This window comes from Paralichthys olivaceus, chromosome 10 (assembly GCF_024713975.1).
Source record: "Paralichthys olivaceus isolate ysfri-2021 chromosome 10, ASM2471397v2, whole genome shotgun sequence".
NCBI lineage: Eukaryota > Metazoa > Chordata > Actinopteri > Pleuronectiformes > Paralichthyidae > Paralichthys > Paralichthys olivaceus.
Genome location: NC_091102.1, coordinates 6,598,437 through 6,616,453, shown reverse-complemented (window position 1 = coordinate 6,616,453; position 18,017 = coordinate 6,598,437). Strand labels below are relative to the sequence as shown.

General features: G+C 40.7%; 2 protein-coding genes across 7 annotated transcripts; both read left to right on the top strand.

Annotated features, from left to right (window-relative positions):
* The first annotated feature begins 755 nt into the window (after positions 1 to 755).
* Positions 756 to 3,108, top strand: jagn1a (jagunal homolog 1a). Its single transcript, XM_020100707.2, has 3 exons — positions 756 to 914; positions 1,566 to 1,666; positions 1,759 to 3,108. Exons 1-3 carry the CDS (start codon positions 759 to 761, stop codon positions 2,219 to 2,221), a joined length of 720 nt encoding a protein of 239 aa, XP_019956266.2. The 5' UTR covers positions 756 to 758; the 3' UTR covers positions 2,222 to 3,108.
* Positions 3,109 to 3,138: 30 nt separating this feature from the next.
* On the top strand, positions 3,139 to 17,977 carry tfg (trafficking from ER to golgi regulator). 6 transcript variants are annotated; one of them, XM_020100706.2, is made up of 8 exons: positions 3,139 to 3,321; positions 5,179 to 5,392; positions 5,523 to 5,606; positions 7,592 to 7,738; positions 8,985 to 9,152; positions 9,651 to 9,797; positions 16,562 to 16,648; positions 16,757 to 17,977. In XM_020100706.2, exons 2-8 carry the CDS (start codon positions 5,209 to 5,211, stop codon positions 17,164 to 17,166), a joined length of 1,227 nt encoding a protein of 408 aa, XP_019956265.1. In that variant the 5' UTR covers positions 3,139 to 3,321; positions 5,179 to 5,208; the 3' UTR covers positions 17,167 to 17,977. The 6 variants fall into 6 exon arrangements, with proteins under 6 accessions (XP_019956265.1, XP_069389357.1, XP_019956262.1 ...); XM_069533256.1 differs by having other exon boundaries at positions 3,143 to 3,321; positions 16,760 to 17,977; XM_020100703.2 differs by having other exon boundaries at positions 3,175 to 3,321; positions 8,985 to 9,185.
* The last annotated feature ends 40 nt before the right edge of the window (positions 17,978 to 18,017 follow it).

Genomic DNA, 18,017 nt, shown 5'->3' with positions numbered 1-18,017 from the left:
TTATTCCCTGTGGGGAGCCCAGACACTTTTGCTGTTAAAGTCACACCATGTGGCAGGTATGCTGTGCAACTTTAAAACTCATGATCATGATGTAACATTGATCTGAGAATCACTGTTGAGGTCATTATGATAATCATCTTTATTATTTAATAATTCATTCAGGAATGAAGGAAATCGAATTTCAGGTCTAACAGAAACAAAAAGGGTGAAAGATATCGATAATACACAAGATCTTCCAGCAACCACAACAATACAGTACAACAGGTAGCTTTAACACTAATTAATGCAAAAAAGGCTTGAACCTTTACTCTTTAATGTAAAAGACTTTATGTGAGGGGCACTGTATATGCACCAACAATATTGAAGAAGTACATGAAGAAGAAGAAGTAGTGCAGTGATGAAAGATGTGACTGGGCAAAACTGTGTTTTCATCTTACTTTATCAATCAGTTATGAGACGTCTTCAGTCAAAAATATCACAGAAAATATATTAAAAACCAATGTTTTCTCACACAGATGCACATATATACCTGTATAGGAATGTGTCTCATATAAATGTGTACAAACAAAATCTAGTTTCAAGCTCTTCATCATGGTTTTGTGAGTTCAGATCTGATTTTTATTTTGTGTGTATTAATGTGGCTGTGCAGCAAATAACGGAGTTAAATGATAATGGTGACAGCAAAGTGGAAATGAACGGATGAGCTGTTTTCTAAACTCGTGTTGCCGGAACACTGAGCAGATGTTGCAGGTCACGTGATGAGAGGACAGATGCTGATGCTGCGGTGGGAGGACTTCCGGTTGTGTCCGTGTCTGCGCATGCGCGGATTCGTCGGAAGCATCTTTTTTCATCACATCTTTTGTTTGCACGAATTTAAGCAACGAGCTCGAGCGCACGGAGAGGAAAACACAGCGGTAAGCTTTGTGTTAACCTGTGTTTAACACTGTGATGTCCACACTGACGATAACAAGACGCTAGTCCTCATGCACAGTGTGTGTGTGTGTGTGTGTGTGTGTGTGTGTAAAAGTAACGCTGAATCAGGTCAGTTAGCAACAGCAGCTAACCTGCCTTAAAAACAACTATTAGCATGTAAGCTAGGTGTAAGCGTTAGAACGAGTCTTTTGGGTTTTTATAACTAAACCACTGTCTCATGTGTTTTTTTAAACTAAAATTAACTAATTAAATTAAGACGTATGAATAAATAAATAAGTAAATGAATTAATGACAAAGAGATAAAAACAGAACATGAATACAGAGATTCAATAATCACACGTTACAAGTCCACATCATTTCACATCTGTTCCAGTGTTTCTAAAAAACAAACCATGAGTCATTAAGTGTAAGTTAAGATCTTTATCATCTGCAAGTAAAATGACTGTTGTGAGGATTTGCTGCCTCTCAATCGTTTTCAGTATCTTCTGCTTTTTAATTGCAGACAAAACTATTTGAAATGTTGTCCTCTGTAAGAGTGTTTTTTTTGTTCACTATTTCCTGACATCTTATGCATAGTGGCAGCTCTGGTTCCGTCATGTTCTGCTTGTGTTTTTTCTTGTTTGTGTCGCTAGGTCTCTCTCAACATGACGTCACGTGTAGGTTCGAGAGCTGCTGGTACCAATGGAAGTGAATTTAAACTCAGAGAAAGGGTGACCCCACACTACCAGATGAGGCAAGTCAACTACATCTGATGTTGCTCTTCAAATGTGAATGTTATCTTGAAATTAATTTACACACCCTGATATTCCTCTTTCTATTTCTCAGTGCTTCCCTGAAGTCAGAGGTGCGGAAGTTAAACTTGGTCCACCTCCTGATCTGGCTGCTGGTTGCTGCTCAGGTGGTCGTCAGCCACTTCAACCTGGTGTCACACGACACGGTGTCCATGCCGTACCAGTGGGAGTACCCCTACCTGCTCAGCCTCCTCCCTCTGGTCTGCAGCAGCCTGTCACTTCCTAAGAACAACATCAGTTACCTGGTTTTGTCCATGATCAGCGCAGGGCTGTTCACTATGGCACCTCTTATTTATGGTGGAATGGAGATGTTTCCTGTCGCGCAGCAGCTCTACCGCCACGGAAAGGCCTACCGCTTCATTTTCGGCTTCTCGGCAGTGACTGTTATGTACCTCGTCATGGTGATTGCTGTTCAAGTGCACGCCTGGCAGCTGTATTACATGAAAAAGCTGCTAGACTCATGGTTCAGTGCCACAGAGGAGAAGAAGAAGAAATAGTGGAGTGAGGAAATTGTGACTGGGCAAGACTGTGTTTTCATCTTAATTTATAAATCATTTATGAGACTTATTCAGTCATAAATGTCATAGATCATATATTAGAAACCAGTGTTTACTCAAAGAGATGCAAAATAGAGCAAAATCTACAATTTATGCTGGAACTTATTTATTTGTTCATTTATTTATTTATTTATTTATTGTCACCATTATTAATAACTGTAATTTGAACTCAACCACCTTAAACCCTCGACATCAGAGGGTCTGGATCACTGCTGTACTCCAAATTGAGAAAGTGGTCATTTAGGACCAGGCCTCATTCTCATTAAATTGTTGTCATGGTTTGAAGAGAATGGATGTAGAGTTGTTCATTAACTGTTCCAACTCACATACAGTCATGTGCACAGATCTTAAGCACTTTACAAGTTTGGCTCCATCACGTAGTACCATCGAGGAGGCATCTGCAACGAGTCCTGCTTCAACAGGCTCAGACAGAGATGTGTTCTTAATATCAAAGATTACGTGAAAAGATAGAAAACAATGAGGCTAAAGACCGATGGCAAATTCTCCAACATGCATGGAACAACATACCAGTGTGTTGAAATCTGTGTCCTCGCTGTTTTAAAGAGGTTGAGTTTTAATGTCTGTTAAGTTATTTTAATTTTTTCTGAACATGTGCTTATGTTTGCTCCTTCATTACGTCTTCCTCTTTCAATATCATTTTGACCTGAATACATTTTAGCCATTAAAAAAAGAAAGTAACCACAGTAACTGCATGTTTTGTTATGTTTTCAGGTATTTTACTTCAGCATCAGAAACCCAGTCTGTGCACGTGGATAAAATGTGCATTGTTAACAATATGAATACAAAAATAAAGGACTCCTCTTTAACTTAAAGTGTGAAGTTGTATTACCTCTCTCATCGCACTTTGTCCCCACGCTGTGCGGCTGCGCGCTGTGAATGCCACGTACTGTCTGACGTTGACAGTGAGGAGGACGCTTCCTGATGCTGGCCCGGACCCGGCTAGGCTAGCTAACACATTTCATTTTCACGGTTCGGGGGCAAAGCTGTGAAACACAGCGTGGTCTAATCGTCTGATTCAGGTAAAGGACCCTCTCTGTGTTGTGTTGTGTTCTCATTTGGTTTTTATACACGCGGCGGTTTCCGTGCTAGCATTGTTTGACTGGTACGTTGCTAGCTAAGCGGCTAGCGTTAGCCGGCTAGTGTTGTGAGCTAACGCTAGGGTAGGACGCCCGAAACAGGTGTCGAGTCATGGGAAGTAGTTTCCAAAAAAAAAAAAAGATTCGTAACTAGTTCATTCTTGTTTAAATGAACGAGAACCGGAAATATTATTCAATTACGAATAAGTTAGCTTACACAGCTCTGAGTGCGTATTAAAGGGAGCTAACACAAGTCACACAGGAAACCGCTTTTGCACCTCCATTGCTAAGAAGTGAAATTAAGATACACACTCTTACTCCAACTCTTTTACACGACGACGGGTCTTATATATTAAAGCTTCTCACTCAGTGTGGCTGGTTGTATTTTAACAGGTGTGGTAGTCGTTCACACAGCTGAAGTGAAACGGGTTAGCTAACGTTAGCATTCAGCAGATAACTGCTGTTTATGGGCCACTGACCGATGACTCTGCGATTGATCGTCTCTTACAGTTAGCGTTAGCTTGATTACACCGTAACTACACTGTTAACTGTAAACGAGTTAGCACCAGTAGACACCGGGGTTGTTGTTGTTATCCTCTTTTTAATACTAGTGTGTGCTATGGCTAAACGTTAGCTACAACACAATCCCTAGCATCCAGCCAATTATTCATCTGGCTACTGGGTCAAGTAAAGCCGCAGCATTTCTGGAATTACACTGACAGCAGTGAGTTGTGCAGCTGACATCATGAGCAGGTAACGTCATAGTTAATCCAGCTGGTGCCTACACGCAACCCACGATGGACATGTTGTTCGATCACAGGATATTTACACGTACTGTTAATATCTTTGATTGTCTTTATCTACTCGGACGATATTTAGGGTCAAAGTCTGCAGGTGTGAGCCACCTCCCGGGCTGACGTGTGACCCTTAGACCACGGAAACTGTGTGATGTCGGTGAACAAGATTGTTTGATCAAATCGTCTGAGCGAAGGGCAGCTCTCTCCTTCTCTTTAAAATGTGATATTTAATCAAAGCTCAGGAAAGAGGAGTTGCTAATTTCCTCATGATCTCATCAAGAAACAACCTCACTTAAATTTTTAAAAAAAGTATTGACTCTCATAGTAACAACTTCCCATGACCTCTTTACCTACTAACACAGACCAAGGGTTCAAGTTGACCTGACATGTTAGCATGTTATCAATTCGATACGGGGGATGTAATGTATCTTGGATTGATAAATTCCTAATTAATCTATAATGTGCATCCACCTTTGGGGGTAAAACATGAATTTCCACATGACCGATGACCTTTATTATTTGCAATATGCAAAGTTTTGTCTACTGTCTTGTTTGTTATCTTACTCATAAGATGGATGAAGTGACGTACATCAAAATATACAAAGCCTTTTTTTATCACGTTTTTTTCCTGAATCCATCCTTTCTTATAAATATAGGCAACGATCTCTGCTGAGGTTTTCGCAAACCATGTGCTGCAGGCATGATAAAAAAAAAAAAACCTCATGATACACATTGTCATAGCACTGCATCACTGTGACGCATGAGTACATCTCAATTTCCATTAATCCCTTAAGAGAACAAAAAATAAAGATACTTGCAAGATAATGTTAATGAAACTTAGACATAAGAGATTTAGACATTGCTAATGTGCCCATCATACAAAATCAAGTGTTTGGTTTAACTTAAGGACTAAAATTTAAATGAACTCAAACTGAGAAATACAGACTAGCATGGTAATGTTGCTGAGTTGGTTGTTTTAACAATTTTTTGTCTTATTGTAAAGTGGTGGGAGCAGAGCAGGTCGAACTGTACCATGAACGGCCAGCTGGACCTGAGCGGGAAGCTGATCATCAAAGCACAGTTGGGCGACGACATCAGACGTATCCCTATCCATAATGAAGACATCACTTATGATGAGCTGGTGCTGATGATGCAGCGCGTCTTCAGGGGCAAGCTGCAGAGTAATGACGAAGTTACCATCAAATACAAAGATGAGGGTGAGTCCAGACACGGGTCCTTTAACCGAATTGGCATCAAAAATAAAAGTTAATGATAATACGTTTTCCTCAGTTGGAGATCATTTGCTGTACATGGAATCATCTGGTATCTCTTTTCCGTTTCTTTCAGATGATGATCTCATCACCATCTTTGACAGCTCTGACCTCTCCTTTGCCATCCAGTGTAGTAGAATACTCAAACTGACTTTGTTTGGTAAGATTTTAAAGCATTTCCTTTCTCTACAGGTAAATTTTATCACAAGGAATCCACAATTTAAGTCTGCAAACCTATAAACCAAGATGGCCTACATCAGATGTTACAGCAACCGGTCACTGGAGGGCAGTCCAGTTTATGTTTTACTCAACAGAAGTCAACTCTTCACTGACTCTGCACTCCCTTCTGACTCAGATTAGATGGAATTTCTGTGCGTCTCTTAGCATTGGTACTGCAAACAAACAGTGTGACAGACAAAAGATTTATTCACAAAAGACATTTGTGGCAGTTTTACTAGTTCCTAATGTTAAATTTAAATATGTGCCAGTCATTCAGGAGGCCTTCAGCAGTATGACTTCAGGTTTAATTAATGATGATTCGCAAACAGTCAGTAGGCCTCACCCTTACAAGTCAAACCTGTTTATGTCAGAATAACATGTGGCATAAAATAAAAATTTAGGGTTGAGATGATGCATTATTTGATCTTTTTGATAATTGCTTAAATTGGAATATAAATGAGACCCCAGCAACTATATTACATACACAGTTCAATGGATAAAGAATTATTATATTTTCTGTAAGAGTATCCCCCAGTTATTAGCTTTTTGATGGTGTTTATGGTTGTTTCAGGCATTTGTCCTTCCTGCTACTAAACAACGTTGGGGCAGGAATTTACACTTATGGAAACATAGATCTAAAGAAAGTCAGTGTTTAAGGTACATTTAGTTTCAAAACCATAACACACCAGATCCTCATGCTGTTTTAATTATGGAATTTGTGATGACAACATGACGATGTTTGCTGTGTTCTACTCTGAGTCAGTCTATCCCCCAGTTGCTGTTTTTAGATATTTTTTTCCCCTTTAAAAAAATATTTAACTTCCTCCCAGTCTAAACGAAGTCCTGGCACATCATCACATGACCTCACGTGTTAATTATATCCTCAGACATGAGATTCAGGGAGAGCGAGAGTTGCTGGATTTTCATTGCAGCCCGTGTTTGAGCACAGTTACTTGTGACCCCATGCATCTCTGTTTAGCATTATCCACTGAGACAGGGAAACATATGTGAGAAAGGAATGTCTGGTGATCACTATTCTACTACTTATTCTTCAGCAGTAGAACATTTCACTCTTTAATCAATTTGGAACGTGAAAACAAAGCCATGCAGTCCTTGTAGGGTTGAAGATTGTGAAGTACTTTATAATAAACTATTTCGTTAAATAAACAAAGTAAGTTCCAACTGGCTTTTAAGTATGTTGCCTGACTGACAGACGAGCTGGATGACAAACCAGTGCGCTTATGCCCAGTGTTACCAGCTCCAGTGCCCCGCTGGCAGGGTGGAACTAATGAAGATGAGGCTCTAATTCCCTCTTTGAAAGATGATCCCTGTAATGCCAGGTGTTCAGAATGTGGAGCTAATAGAATTTGGGCAGATCATCTTTCATAATCTGCTCGTGCTTAGTATAGAATTATCTGCTTTTCCAGACCATTGAACTGCAGAAATCAGGTATCTCCTATTATAGCAAATGTTGTTTTCTGTGTCAAAGGTGATTGACTTTAAATGTTAATCATTTACAGTATTTGACTCGCTTTTCAATAGTGTCAGTATAATGTCAGTATTAAGGTTCCTACAAACAGTCACTTGAATCATCAGTCAGTATATTCATTCCCACTTCTTGGAATGTGAGGTTATGCCGGTTGATATTCCTGCCAGTTTATATATTTGTTTTACCGTCTGCGAGGCTATTGATACATTTCTGTACAGTCTCACCCAGAGTTTCCTCTGAGCTCAGTTAGAGACCAGATCTGTGTGAATGATGCATAATGATGCCCTATTTATAAATATATTGACTCAGCTGGAAGATTCTTGTATTCTGTAAAAGTAAGACTCAGATACTATTCATCACCCTCCTGGAGGTCTAACACAAATGTTATAATTTGATTGGCTCACTTGGGTCCCCTCTCTTCGTCCTACGATCTGCAGTGAATGGTCAGCCACGGCCTTTGGAGTCCAGCCAGGTGAAGTACCTGCGCAGGGAGCTCATCGAGCTCAGGAATAAAGTCAACAACCTCCTGGATAGTCTGGAGCCCCCCACAGAGCCTGGCCTGGCTGCCACAGCACCGGACAGTGGTAAGGAATCTGATACACATGTACATGTCAGTACTTGAGCAGTCAGATCAATATATTGTAGTTGATGAAAAAACTGCTGTACAGAATTACCACCCAATTTTTAAACCAGACAGAAATGTCAAGTTATTTTTCTAGAATAGTTTGTTTTGTACGTTCATCATGATTAAAACGAATCTAAGGGACTAATATATCATTATCTGATTTTTGTAGCACTGGATCACCCACGGTTCAGCATCGGGGGGGGGGCATTTACCGGCATCTTTGCCAACTGAGCACATTTTTGCTGGATTTACTGACCCAATTACCCATTTTGTTTTTTTAAGGCTTCTCTTTGAATTGTCTTTCATGAAAACATATAAATTCTGCCCATTGATGTGACGCATCCACACATACTTGTGCGTAGAAATAGGATTTCAAGTATAAAACAAGTTTACAACTCCTAACACCTGCATAGCATGCGCTATAGAAAACTCACTGGAACCACAACAAGCATAATGCCCCATTAGGCACTGGCAGATGTGCATACACACAGCCAAACATGATGAGTTTTCTTTGTTTTGTTTTTTATCACCAACCTTGTGTTGGTTTTCTTAATCCTGTTGATGGGGACTGCACAGGCTCCTTAACAAGCACCACTTATTCATAATCCACATTCTCTGTGCCACACGCCTAAGATCTGTATCGCTCATCAACGCTAGCACCAGACCGAAACAGTTTATGAGGCGTATTATTTGTCACTTTTTATACAACTGTTTGTATTGAATTTTTATACAACACATTTGTATTAAATTATGTTCTGCATAACTGCTAGTTTAGCCAAGTCAGCAGGTTGATTGTTGTCACTCACATATATTCAGAGCTCATGCATAAAAACATCCTGCCCTTGTCATCATAACTGGCCATGTTTTAAAGCTGAGGAACATGTGCTGTCATATTAAAGTATGATTTCAGACTGCTGTATTTTTCACCACTGTCTGAAAGCTGTAACTTAATGCAGTTTTTATTTCTACTGACTCCTGAACGAGCAAATATTCATATATAATTTGGCTTGAATCAAAGGTTGATTAAACAGACAGGATGCTAGGTTAGTTTCCGCTTTTACACCATGTTATTGTTCATAGTGTAATAAAAATTCTGTTTATAATTCCAAAGCTATAATTCAAAATGTTACACATATTCACTTTACTGCCACATTTTGTTCCTCTTCCTTGCTGGTCTTTAAAGTATTCTCTGTCTGTGTTTTTAGAGTCAGTGGACGGACGTGAAGGCAAAGTTGTAGCAGGAGACCCCACAGTGAAACAGGCCATTCCGGTCAGTGCAGCTAGCATGTCAGCCTTCGACCCTTTAAAGAACCAGGACGAGGTCAACAAGAATGTCATCTCTGCTTTCGGCCTGAGTGAGGACCAGGCCCAAGGTACTGCTCACCGTCGACCTGCACAAATTAAAGGTGCTGTCTTAAGGTAGTCATGTGAAAAAGTAAGTTCTCCACATGGACATTTTTTAACATATTTGAACAAACACACAGTTGATCCTCTTGGAAATAGTGTCTATTAATAAAAGTGACGTGCTCAAACAAATTACATGCAAGATTGACATCATTTTCGTGATTTGAATAAAATAAAACAGCCATTCATCACACCGTCAAAGCCCTAAAATTGGAATCCTGTGTTCCAGATTAGGTACCAACGATTAGAAGATGCAATTTATCCTTGAGTCACCTTTATCTGCAGACACTGCATGTGAGACGATCAAATATTTGCTCGTTCAAATAATCTGAAAAAGTGAACAGAATCCATGGGATGGCCCTATTTTTTCACATGACCGTATTTGTTTTGTTTCATTATGTGGTTGTCATGTGCAGTTTATATATATATATAGTCAATGTCTGTCTCTGTCTTTGTTACCTAAGTAGCTCCCGCAGCAGTTGCAGCAGAGGAGCGCTCAGGAACACCTGACAGCATCACCTCCTCCTCATCTGCGGCCCCTCCGCCAGGAGTACCACCCCAACCTCAGGCTCCCTATCCTGGCGTACAGCAGGGACCCCCAGCCGGAATGGATGGTAAGACACGTACACGCACGGATATTTCCTAAAAAAAGCTCACGTGCTCATGTCATGTTTACAGCATATAGCTAAACACACAGACTGAAGCAGATACGTGGTGTAATGTCCTAAAGACCACAGGGAGTCAAAGACCCTGCAGTTTGTATGGTTAAGCACTTCCATGTGCTTTACAGTTTTGTTGTTTTATGGGATGTTTATCCAACATTATCACCAAAGTAGCCTCATTACATGTGACATCATGTTGAGCCAGACAGTTTGAATTTATTGCCCTAAAATACAGATCCAATTTGTTTTCAAAGAGTTCTTCATGGGCTCATATGTCCTTTGTGTAGGAAGTCTATATCTGGTAACTTTGAGCTGATCGTATCTAGTTTACAGAACAGATCATTAAACATTCACATTTATACTTTTGGTTTCTGTAGTAGAGGTGGCAGACGACCAACCAGACAGATAAATAATTCCCCTATCAAGTTTTGCTTTACTTCATGAGTCACTGTCAAAATGTTTTTTTTAATCTCAAGATTTATCTAACCTCAGTCTAATAAAATGTTTCATAATACAAAGAAGAAGGTCAGTTTGTCAGAGGGGTCAAAAGTGCATGAAACGAACAGAAATATACACAGAAACACAAAAGAGATAACAAACAGGCGGCACTAAGAATACTGCTTTATCTCTGGCAGTTCTCTGAAGGTGCTGAGTTCTGCATATTTTCCCACTGCTGGTGCAAACTGCTCTTCAACGAATGCTCCTACCGAGAATATCCCTGCTAGCCGACTTACGCAGCCAGTAAAATGCAAAACAGCTTAATTGATAAGTCAATCAGCGGGAAAGTAATAAGCAACTACTTAGTTTTAGTCACTTAAAGCAAAATATTAAAAATAATGCCAAATATTCTCTCAAATGGACAGATCTTTCTTTTGATTGCAAACTAAATATTTGGAGGTATTTATTTTGTAGTTTTGGCTCTGTGAAGTTGTGACAGGCATTTTTGGACAATTCTTTGATGTGTCTTGACTAAATTATAAATCTGAGAAATAATTGGCAGATTAAATGATAAGAAAGTTGTTGCAGCCCTCTTAACAATCATGGAAATAAATAAATTATGACTGTATTTCTTAAGAATTTCAGCACTTTAAAGTAACTTAAAAGGAAATGGACACTATAGATTTCATTTTGTTTTATCATTATTTTATTATATTGTTTATAGTTTAGTCCCGTCTTAACTCTAGTCATGCATGTACTGTACATAATACTTGCATAATTCTGTACAAGCCAATGTACATACAGTACATGCATGACCACATACTGTACATTGACCTGTACAGTATGATGCAAGGTTTTCAGGGTCTTTTTTTTTCCATCTTTCTCTCTTTCTTTCTTTCTTTTCCTATTGATTAAGCTACCAATTATTTTACAGATGTATCATTTAGTCAATGAAAGATCAGAGAACTTTCCAAAAATGCCCATCACAACTTCACTGAGTCAAGAGTACCAAATAAAAGCGGGAAATAGTCCAACTTGAGTTGCTGGAACCAGAGAATATTTGGCAATGTGTAAACATTTTTTTAAACAAACGGCACTCTTGACTGACCCACTTTTATTCATGTTTGATTTTGTTGCATGATAGAATTCTATCAGAGAGTGTCAGTCCCTGTGACTGCCATTGTTTAGTGAGCTGTGTTTACTTAACCTCTCTATATCTCTCACTGGGACACAGACACTATCACTTTCATCCTGTCAATGATCCTTAGTTGATTGGATTAAGTATATCTGATATGAAGAGAGCAAACAGAAACTGATAAAATGTTGCAAATAATTTTAATCAACAGAACGGATGGTAGATTAACTAATCATTGGATGTTTATCCAGAATCTTAGTCACCATTTGACAATGACAAATGTCAATTGTCTTCACTTTTTTAACAAGAGTATCCATTAAATTAAATTTATCTTACTCAGAGGAGGCTTTTTTGCAGCCATCCCCTGTGTGGGATTTTTAATGTGATGTTTCAGATCCAGAATAAATCCTCAGATAAAGATAAATGTACGAAGGCTCAAGCAGCATGTTGGCAAAAACAAACGTGGCTTTACTTTGCTTATTTTCTCTGCACAGTACTCTCAGGGACGTTGCTCAGGGGTTTGGTCTTCTGTGCCAATATCCCATGTCTTTTTCCCCTTACTTCTAACTTAAGGGAATTCCCTTGTTTCCATTTTTGTTTTGAAGAAAGTCCCAGGCAGGTGCAGCCATGAAGGTGAATCATTTTGTGTGGTTAACCACTCTACAGCAAGCAGACTGGATTGTTTTCAGCTCGTGGTTTGGCCCACATAAGGCGAGTGGAGCAAAAGAAGATTGCCTCATGTTGCACCCTACGAGAGCTGTAACTTGCTCTTAGAGCCATCACACCTGCAACACTAAAAACCAGTGCACATGTGCTATGAATACTTCTATTTTAACTGGTGGTTTGTGGTTTGGCCTTGTCGGCATTGCCGGGTCTATCCTCTCTCCTCAGTTTGAGTTTACATGGTCCAGAAGTGTTACTCAGTCAGTGTTGGCCAGTGACGCACCATGTTGCACACTAACAGCTCAACAGAAGGCTGTTCATCATTATTTTTCCTTTCATTAACACAAGGACAGAGTGACCTTGTTGTTAAATGAATGACTTGTTCTTGCGGATGTGATGTTTGATTCTTTAGCGGTGACGAGGGGACGTCATTGTGGAGGTCCAACCATCGGTCCAAGCTCTGCATGAGTTTGAATTGGCAGTTCGGCTTAGTTTACTGCGAGGAATGACAGGGCATAGGTTTGTGGAACTGTTATTGTTGAGTTATAGTTTCAAGTTGCTCATGATCAATATTACAATGCATCTGTCTTTTTCTGTGACAGGTGTGTGCAAGTTCACATTGTGTATTTTTTCAATATATTTCATTTAAATTAGGATTTTTAATGTGTAATATGTCAGATGCCTTTTTAAACTACTTCAGAAAGCCTGATACACTTCCAGGCTGTATATTTTGATTTTGAACAGGTCATTAAACTTGGAATTTTAAACCCACGTCCAAATGAATGTTCAAATTTTTAATAAAAAGTGGCACTCCTACCAGATGCAAGGGAATTATTCTGAATCTGTATCCAAAGGTGAATTTGTACTTTCCTGTGGAGGGAGACAAGTAAAGTGATAATGCACCCACTGAGATCAGTAAAGTGTTGTTATTACCCTCATTGGCAGCTCTGGCTAGTTTCTGTCTTATGTCAGGTTGTTAAGATGCATCCAAGCCCAGCAGTGTACAATGAATGTCCTCTCTGTATCATTACCTTACTGTTTCCCCTCCTCATCTCTTTTCTTAAATCCAAAGCTGCAGATGGTTGGCACACAGAGACATGAGCTCGATCCTGCCCAGCCTCCTCTCCCGCTCAGCCGTTCCCTCACCCTTTGTCCTTGCATTATTCCCGTCTCTGCTTTCAGACTGTGTGTCAGTATGACATCCTCAAGGCAAAACCGAAAACCAGTCCATGCACGAGAATTTCAAAAGGTTATACACAAGATTCGGTGCCAGCTGAGCATGTGTGGCCTTTTAAAGGTAGCCTTAAGCTCACTTTTAATGCAGGCTTAGGTTACTTGTTACCATAAGAATGCAGCTAACGAGATCCATAAGCAAATGGTAAACATTTAAACCTGTTGTCCCTCAGATGCTAATGGAGCCTTGGCAGTAATTTGCATCAGTGCAAGAATGAAACTGTAGACGTGCACATTTAATTTAACAGCAGCTGAGACATTTGCGTGCAGGTCTTTATCAGTTGGGCAGACGTGTTTGTGTGAAATATTTATTTTAAAATGGGACGGGGCATGCACAGAGGTCAGCAGTACTACAGCCAAACACTCATTTGTTCCAGTGAACATCATTCATCTAACTCGGGGATTCTCTCCTGTAACAATGCTAAGCTGTCTTCGATGAGTCCCTGGTCATTTCTTCGTCCGATATTTGACTTCTTTGCTACATTGGAGTAAAATGCCGGTCTGCGGGGTCAAACAGTTATCCTCCCATCCCTCTTACATAACACTCATGATGGATTACAGACCAGGGAGGACAGGAGGAGAAGCCAAGTTCACACACATGCCGTTTCACACAATAAAGAGCACGGTGTTCATGTTTAAGGTGCTGTCAGAGAGATAACAGATGGTGCATCACTTCAGTGCATATAAAAAGACACCAGAGAGGTACACAGTTTCTGGCTTAATATTTAGTTGTCAAGTGTCTTCATGAACAATCCAAAATATTTGTTTTCTACTGGAGCAAAATTGGTTTTAGCTGCTAAGACTATAAAAGGGAAATGTTATGACCACAGCTGCACAGACATGCACTCTCAATGGTAAGGTTTGCCATTTGTATCCTTCTGAATAGTCTATGAATAAAGTTGGCTGGAAAAAGAAGAAGGACTGTTTCAAACACGACCAATCATTGCATTCAGACCGAAAATGTTTCACTGGCGTACCTGTCTGTTACTAACTGACCTGCCTGCCTGCGCCAGTCTTCAGCCAGAAATACACGCACAGCCGAAGTAGAGACGATAGCCTGAAGATGCTGGAAAGTGGGCTTCCAGCAGTTGTCGGACAGTGTGCGTTTATGTGTTCTGCGGGCATTGCTTTGACGAGGGGCTGATGAAGGGGTGGGATGTATCGGTTGCGTATTTTCAAAGTGTAGCCTGCTCTTGATAACTTTTCCAGGCCTACCAACCCTAGCTTTATGATCAAGCAGCAGATTCTCGAAGTCCCTCACCTGTTGCAACATCTTTTGGCTGATTCATGGTTTGTCCCTCCTTTGGTCACTATTGACGCTAGTGACTCATGAGCTTTATCGTGTTGGTCATAATCATTTGACTTTTCTCAAATTAGCTCAGGTCTTTGTATCTGCCCATTTCTACATTAGCCAACACATTTACCACGAGAGCCGGCTGTTCTCTTACCATCTAATGTATCCCAGAGTTTGACATGAGCTGTTCTTGCAGATGAAGTAAATAACGTTGATTATCTCGTGCGTGATCGTAATGTTTTGGCTCACTTGTGTATACTTATTCAAATGTGCCAATGTAAAGTGTACTTTCTTGAACTCTATGCTCTGCATTGAATGGTTTGAATTATGAACCATTGGATACAAAATGAGGATTTTCTTCAATTGGAGAGTATATTGATGATCTCTGACAGGACAGAATAATTTAATAGTTCTTAGTCTCCTTTTAACTTTGCACCATTTTGGACTCTCATGAACATAACGCTGCCACAGCATCAACTCTCCCTAAAGACTGGAAAATCAGCACCAGTTTTACCAGCATTTGAAAAATCGATGAACCCCCCGGTGCAGCCGTCTTTTGTTGTGCCCACTCTCTTTTCATGTGTCGCCACTCCAGGTTTAAATGCCAGCCAGAAGATTTTGGAGTAAGATTTAGGCCTTGTTCAGAGAGAACACTAGTTTGCCAAGTCTTTGCATGTTTGCTGAGCATGCAGGCATTCAGTGGAAAATGTAATGAGCAAATTAAAATAATTGGGAATGTAATTTTCCATGTTTTTTTAAACTTGCATCACTGTCAAGCAAAAGAGTAATGATCATAGACGCACTATTCAGATGTGGTTGATATGTTTAACTTGATGCTTCAGGTTCCTTGGATACTCAGGCCTTTTGAAGAAATCTGTCATCACTGAGATGTTATAGTAGATTTGATGATGGCTGTCGTCTTGTGCACATGGCAGTGTGGTGGACCGGTTAAATCATAGTAAGACTCACTGCCTGCAGGAGTGTAGCTTTTGCCCTGATGCAGGAACATTTGCCCAGTGCCATTAAAATGTGTCTGTTTGAAGCACCTAACTCGTGGATGCATGTGTCAGCCATATTGTAGGGGGCTTACCTCTTTCTCTTGTTTGTTTGTGTGTGTTTACATCTGCTGTGTCACCTGCACGCTTCTCTGTGGCTCTGAGCTAGTAACATGCCACCAGGATTTGTGGGCACCAAACTTTGGAAACTTTGGTTGCATCTGTCTCGATCGAAGTGGTTGTGTTATTTGTTCCAGATGCACAGGTGTTTCCATGAAACACAGACCCCACTTAACACTTAGTCACTGTATGTCTTGGTGTACTACTTAGGTATGTTTTTCAAAAGAAAAGTGTACATGCAACCAAAAAGCATTCAAAAAGAATTTGCTCTTAAATTCCTTCCAGATGTTGTCTTGGAGAGATGGATGTAATTACCCCATTTCAACCAGTATTTATTCCTCCAACTATAAACTCTGTCAGTATGTGGTCTGTGGAGGTAGCCTCTAGAATTAAAGTCAAAAAGCTGCTCCAGATTTCAACACTCAAAATTACACACAAAGAACTTTGAGGCTTTGTGGCATTTATCCGATCACTGGTCAGTGTAATCAGTGCGAGAGCCTGTAAAGACCTTAAAACTCCATGAATGGGATTCATGTCTGATTTATGTACAGATTGTTTTGTTTTTTTAAGCTAACTAGATATTGATTGATAAATGTTAATTACAATGGAATGGTAAACTGAAGGTTATTCTTCTGGTGTAGTTTTTTTAAAAATATATTAATAACACAGCTTTAGGGGCACTTGCATTATTCCAGCAAGTGTGGTGGTAGTCCGTCCGGTGGACTTTGTGTACAAACCAACCAACAAACAGTGGTGAGAAGGAACGTAATGGAAAGTAAAAATCTTAATTCTTTTTTGGGTTCTAATGTTCTGATCTTGTTGATCCTTGTTTCTTCAGGTCAGGTGTATCAACAGTACCAGGCTCCAGGTGGATACCAGCAACCAGGTGCCCCCCCGCAGCAGCAGTATGGTATGCAGTACCCTGGTAAGACTGAAAATGGTTTTTCGATTTTTTAAAAAGGTAGCTTCTGTGTTGTGAAGTTAGTCACCTTCTCTCTCAGAGGGAATTAAAGAGACTTCCTTCCTTTCTCAGCAGGATATAGCCCTCAGCCCGGAGCCCCTCAGCCCGGCCCGCCACAGCAGCAGCAGTTTCAGAACTACGCCCCTCCCTCCTCCCAGGCTCCCGCCCCTGGCCCAGCCCCAGCCCCCGCCCCAGCTCCAGGCTTCCAAGGTGGCCAACAGCAGCCCCATCCACCTCAGGGAGGCCAGCAGTATCCACCAGGAGCCTTCCCTCCCCAAAACTATACTGCCCAGGCCTCCCAGCCTGCTAACTACAGCCTGCCTCCCGGCTCCCAGCCCAGCCCCGGGTACCAGCCCCGCCAGGGATACACCGCACCTCCAGGCACCACTGTCACCCCTCCACCAGGAGCTGCTAACCCGTACGCCCGCAACCGCCCCACTTACGGCCAGAGCTACACTCAGCCAGGCCCAGGGTACCGGTAAAAGAGGACAGCTGATGTTACTGATCCTCACACACACCCCAAACCCCCTACCCTCTGTGTGGCTCCAGCTGTTCTGAGTGGGTGCAGGAAACGTGGTTGACTGCTCTATATTCCCCTTCTCGTACAAATATCAAGTCCAAATATGAAACAAGCAACCCCCCTCCCCTCCTTTGCTCCAGTCTGATGCTTAGTGTTTGTCTCTTCAACATACCACTGTATTCTGACCCTGCCGTGTTTCCCCGTTATTTTCCCCAAACACCACCACCCTCTGCTCTGCCCTCTCGTCCCTGTCGTTGTAACACAGTCTTGTATGCACACACCTGGGAGACCAAAACAGGCTGTTGCACAGTTTGTCCTTCTTTTCATGGTAACACTTTTTTTGCGAGCAACATTTCTGCATTCACATGTCAGTGACAAACATCTCAACCGCTTGTGTTGAGTTAACGTTGCTTAGATGCATTTATAAGACACTAAATGAAAAGTTACCCCTTTGTCGTTTTCTTCTCTTGTGTTTATTTCATCAATTTTACCACCATGTCGGTATTAATGATGTGTTCACAACTCTGCCCCGTGTTGGGAACACCAGCTAAGTGATGGCTTGTGGGAGGTGTAGATCCCAGTGTAATGAAGAAGGCTTCTTTTGTTCTAGCTCGTTATATCACCTTCAAAAAAAGCTTGTTATTCCTCTTTTGTTTCTCTGATCACTGGTTTTTACTAATATATCAAATCAAATTTCACCTTCAAATGAGATTAGTTGTTTATGTATGAACTGTAACATTTTTTTCTTGAACCTAATAAATGATTGAGACCCAGCCGGAGTAAGTTTGTTTTGTTTTTCTTTTTTTTATCTTT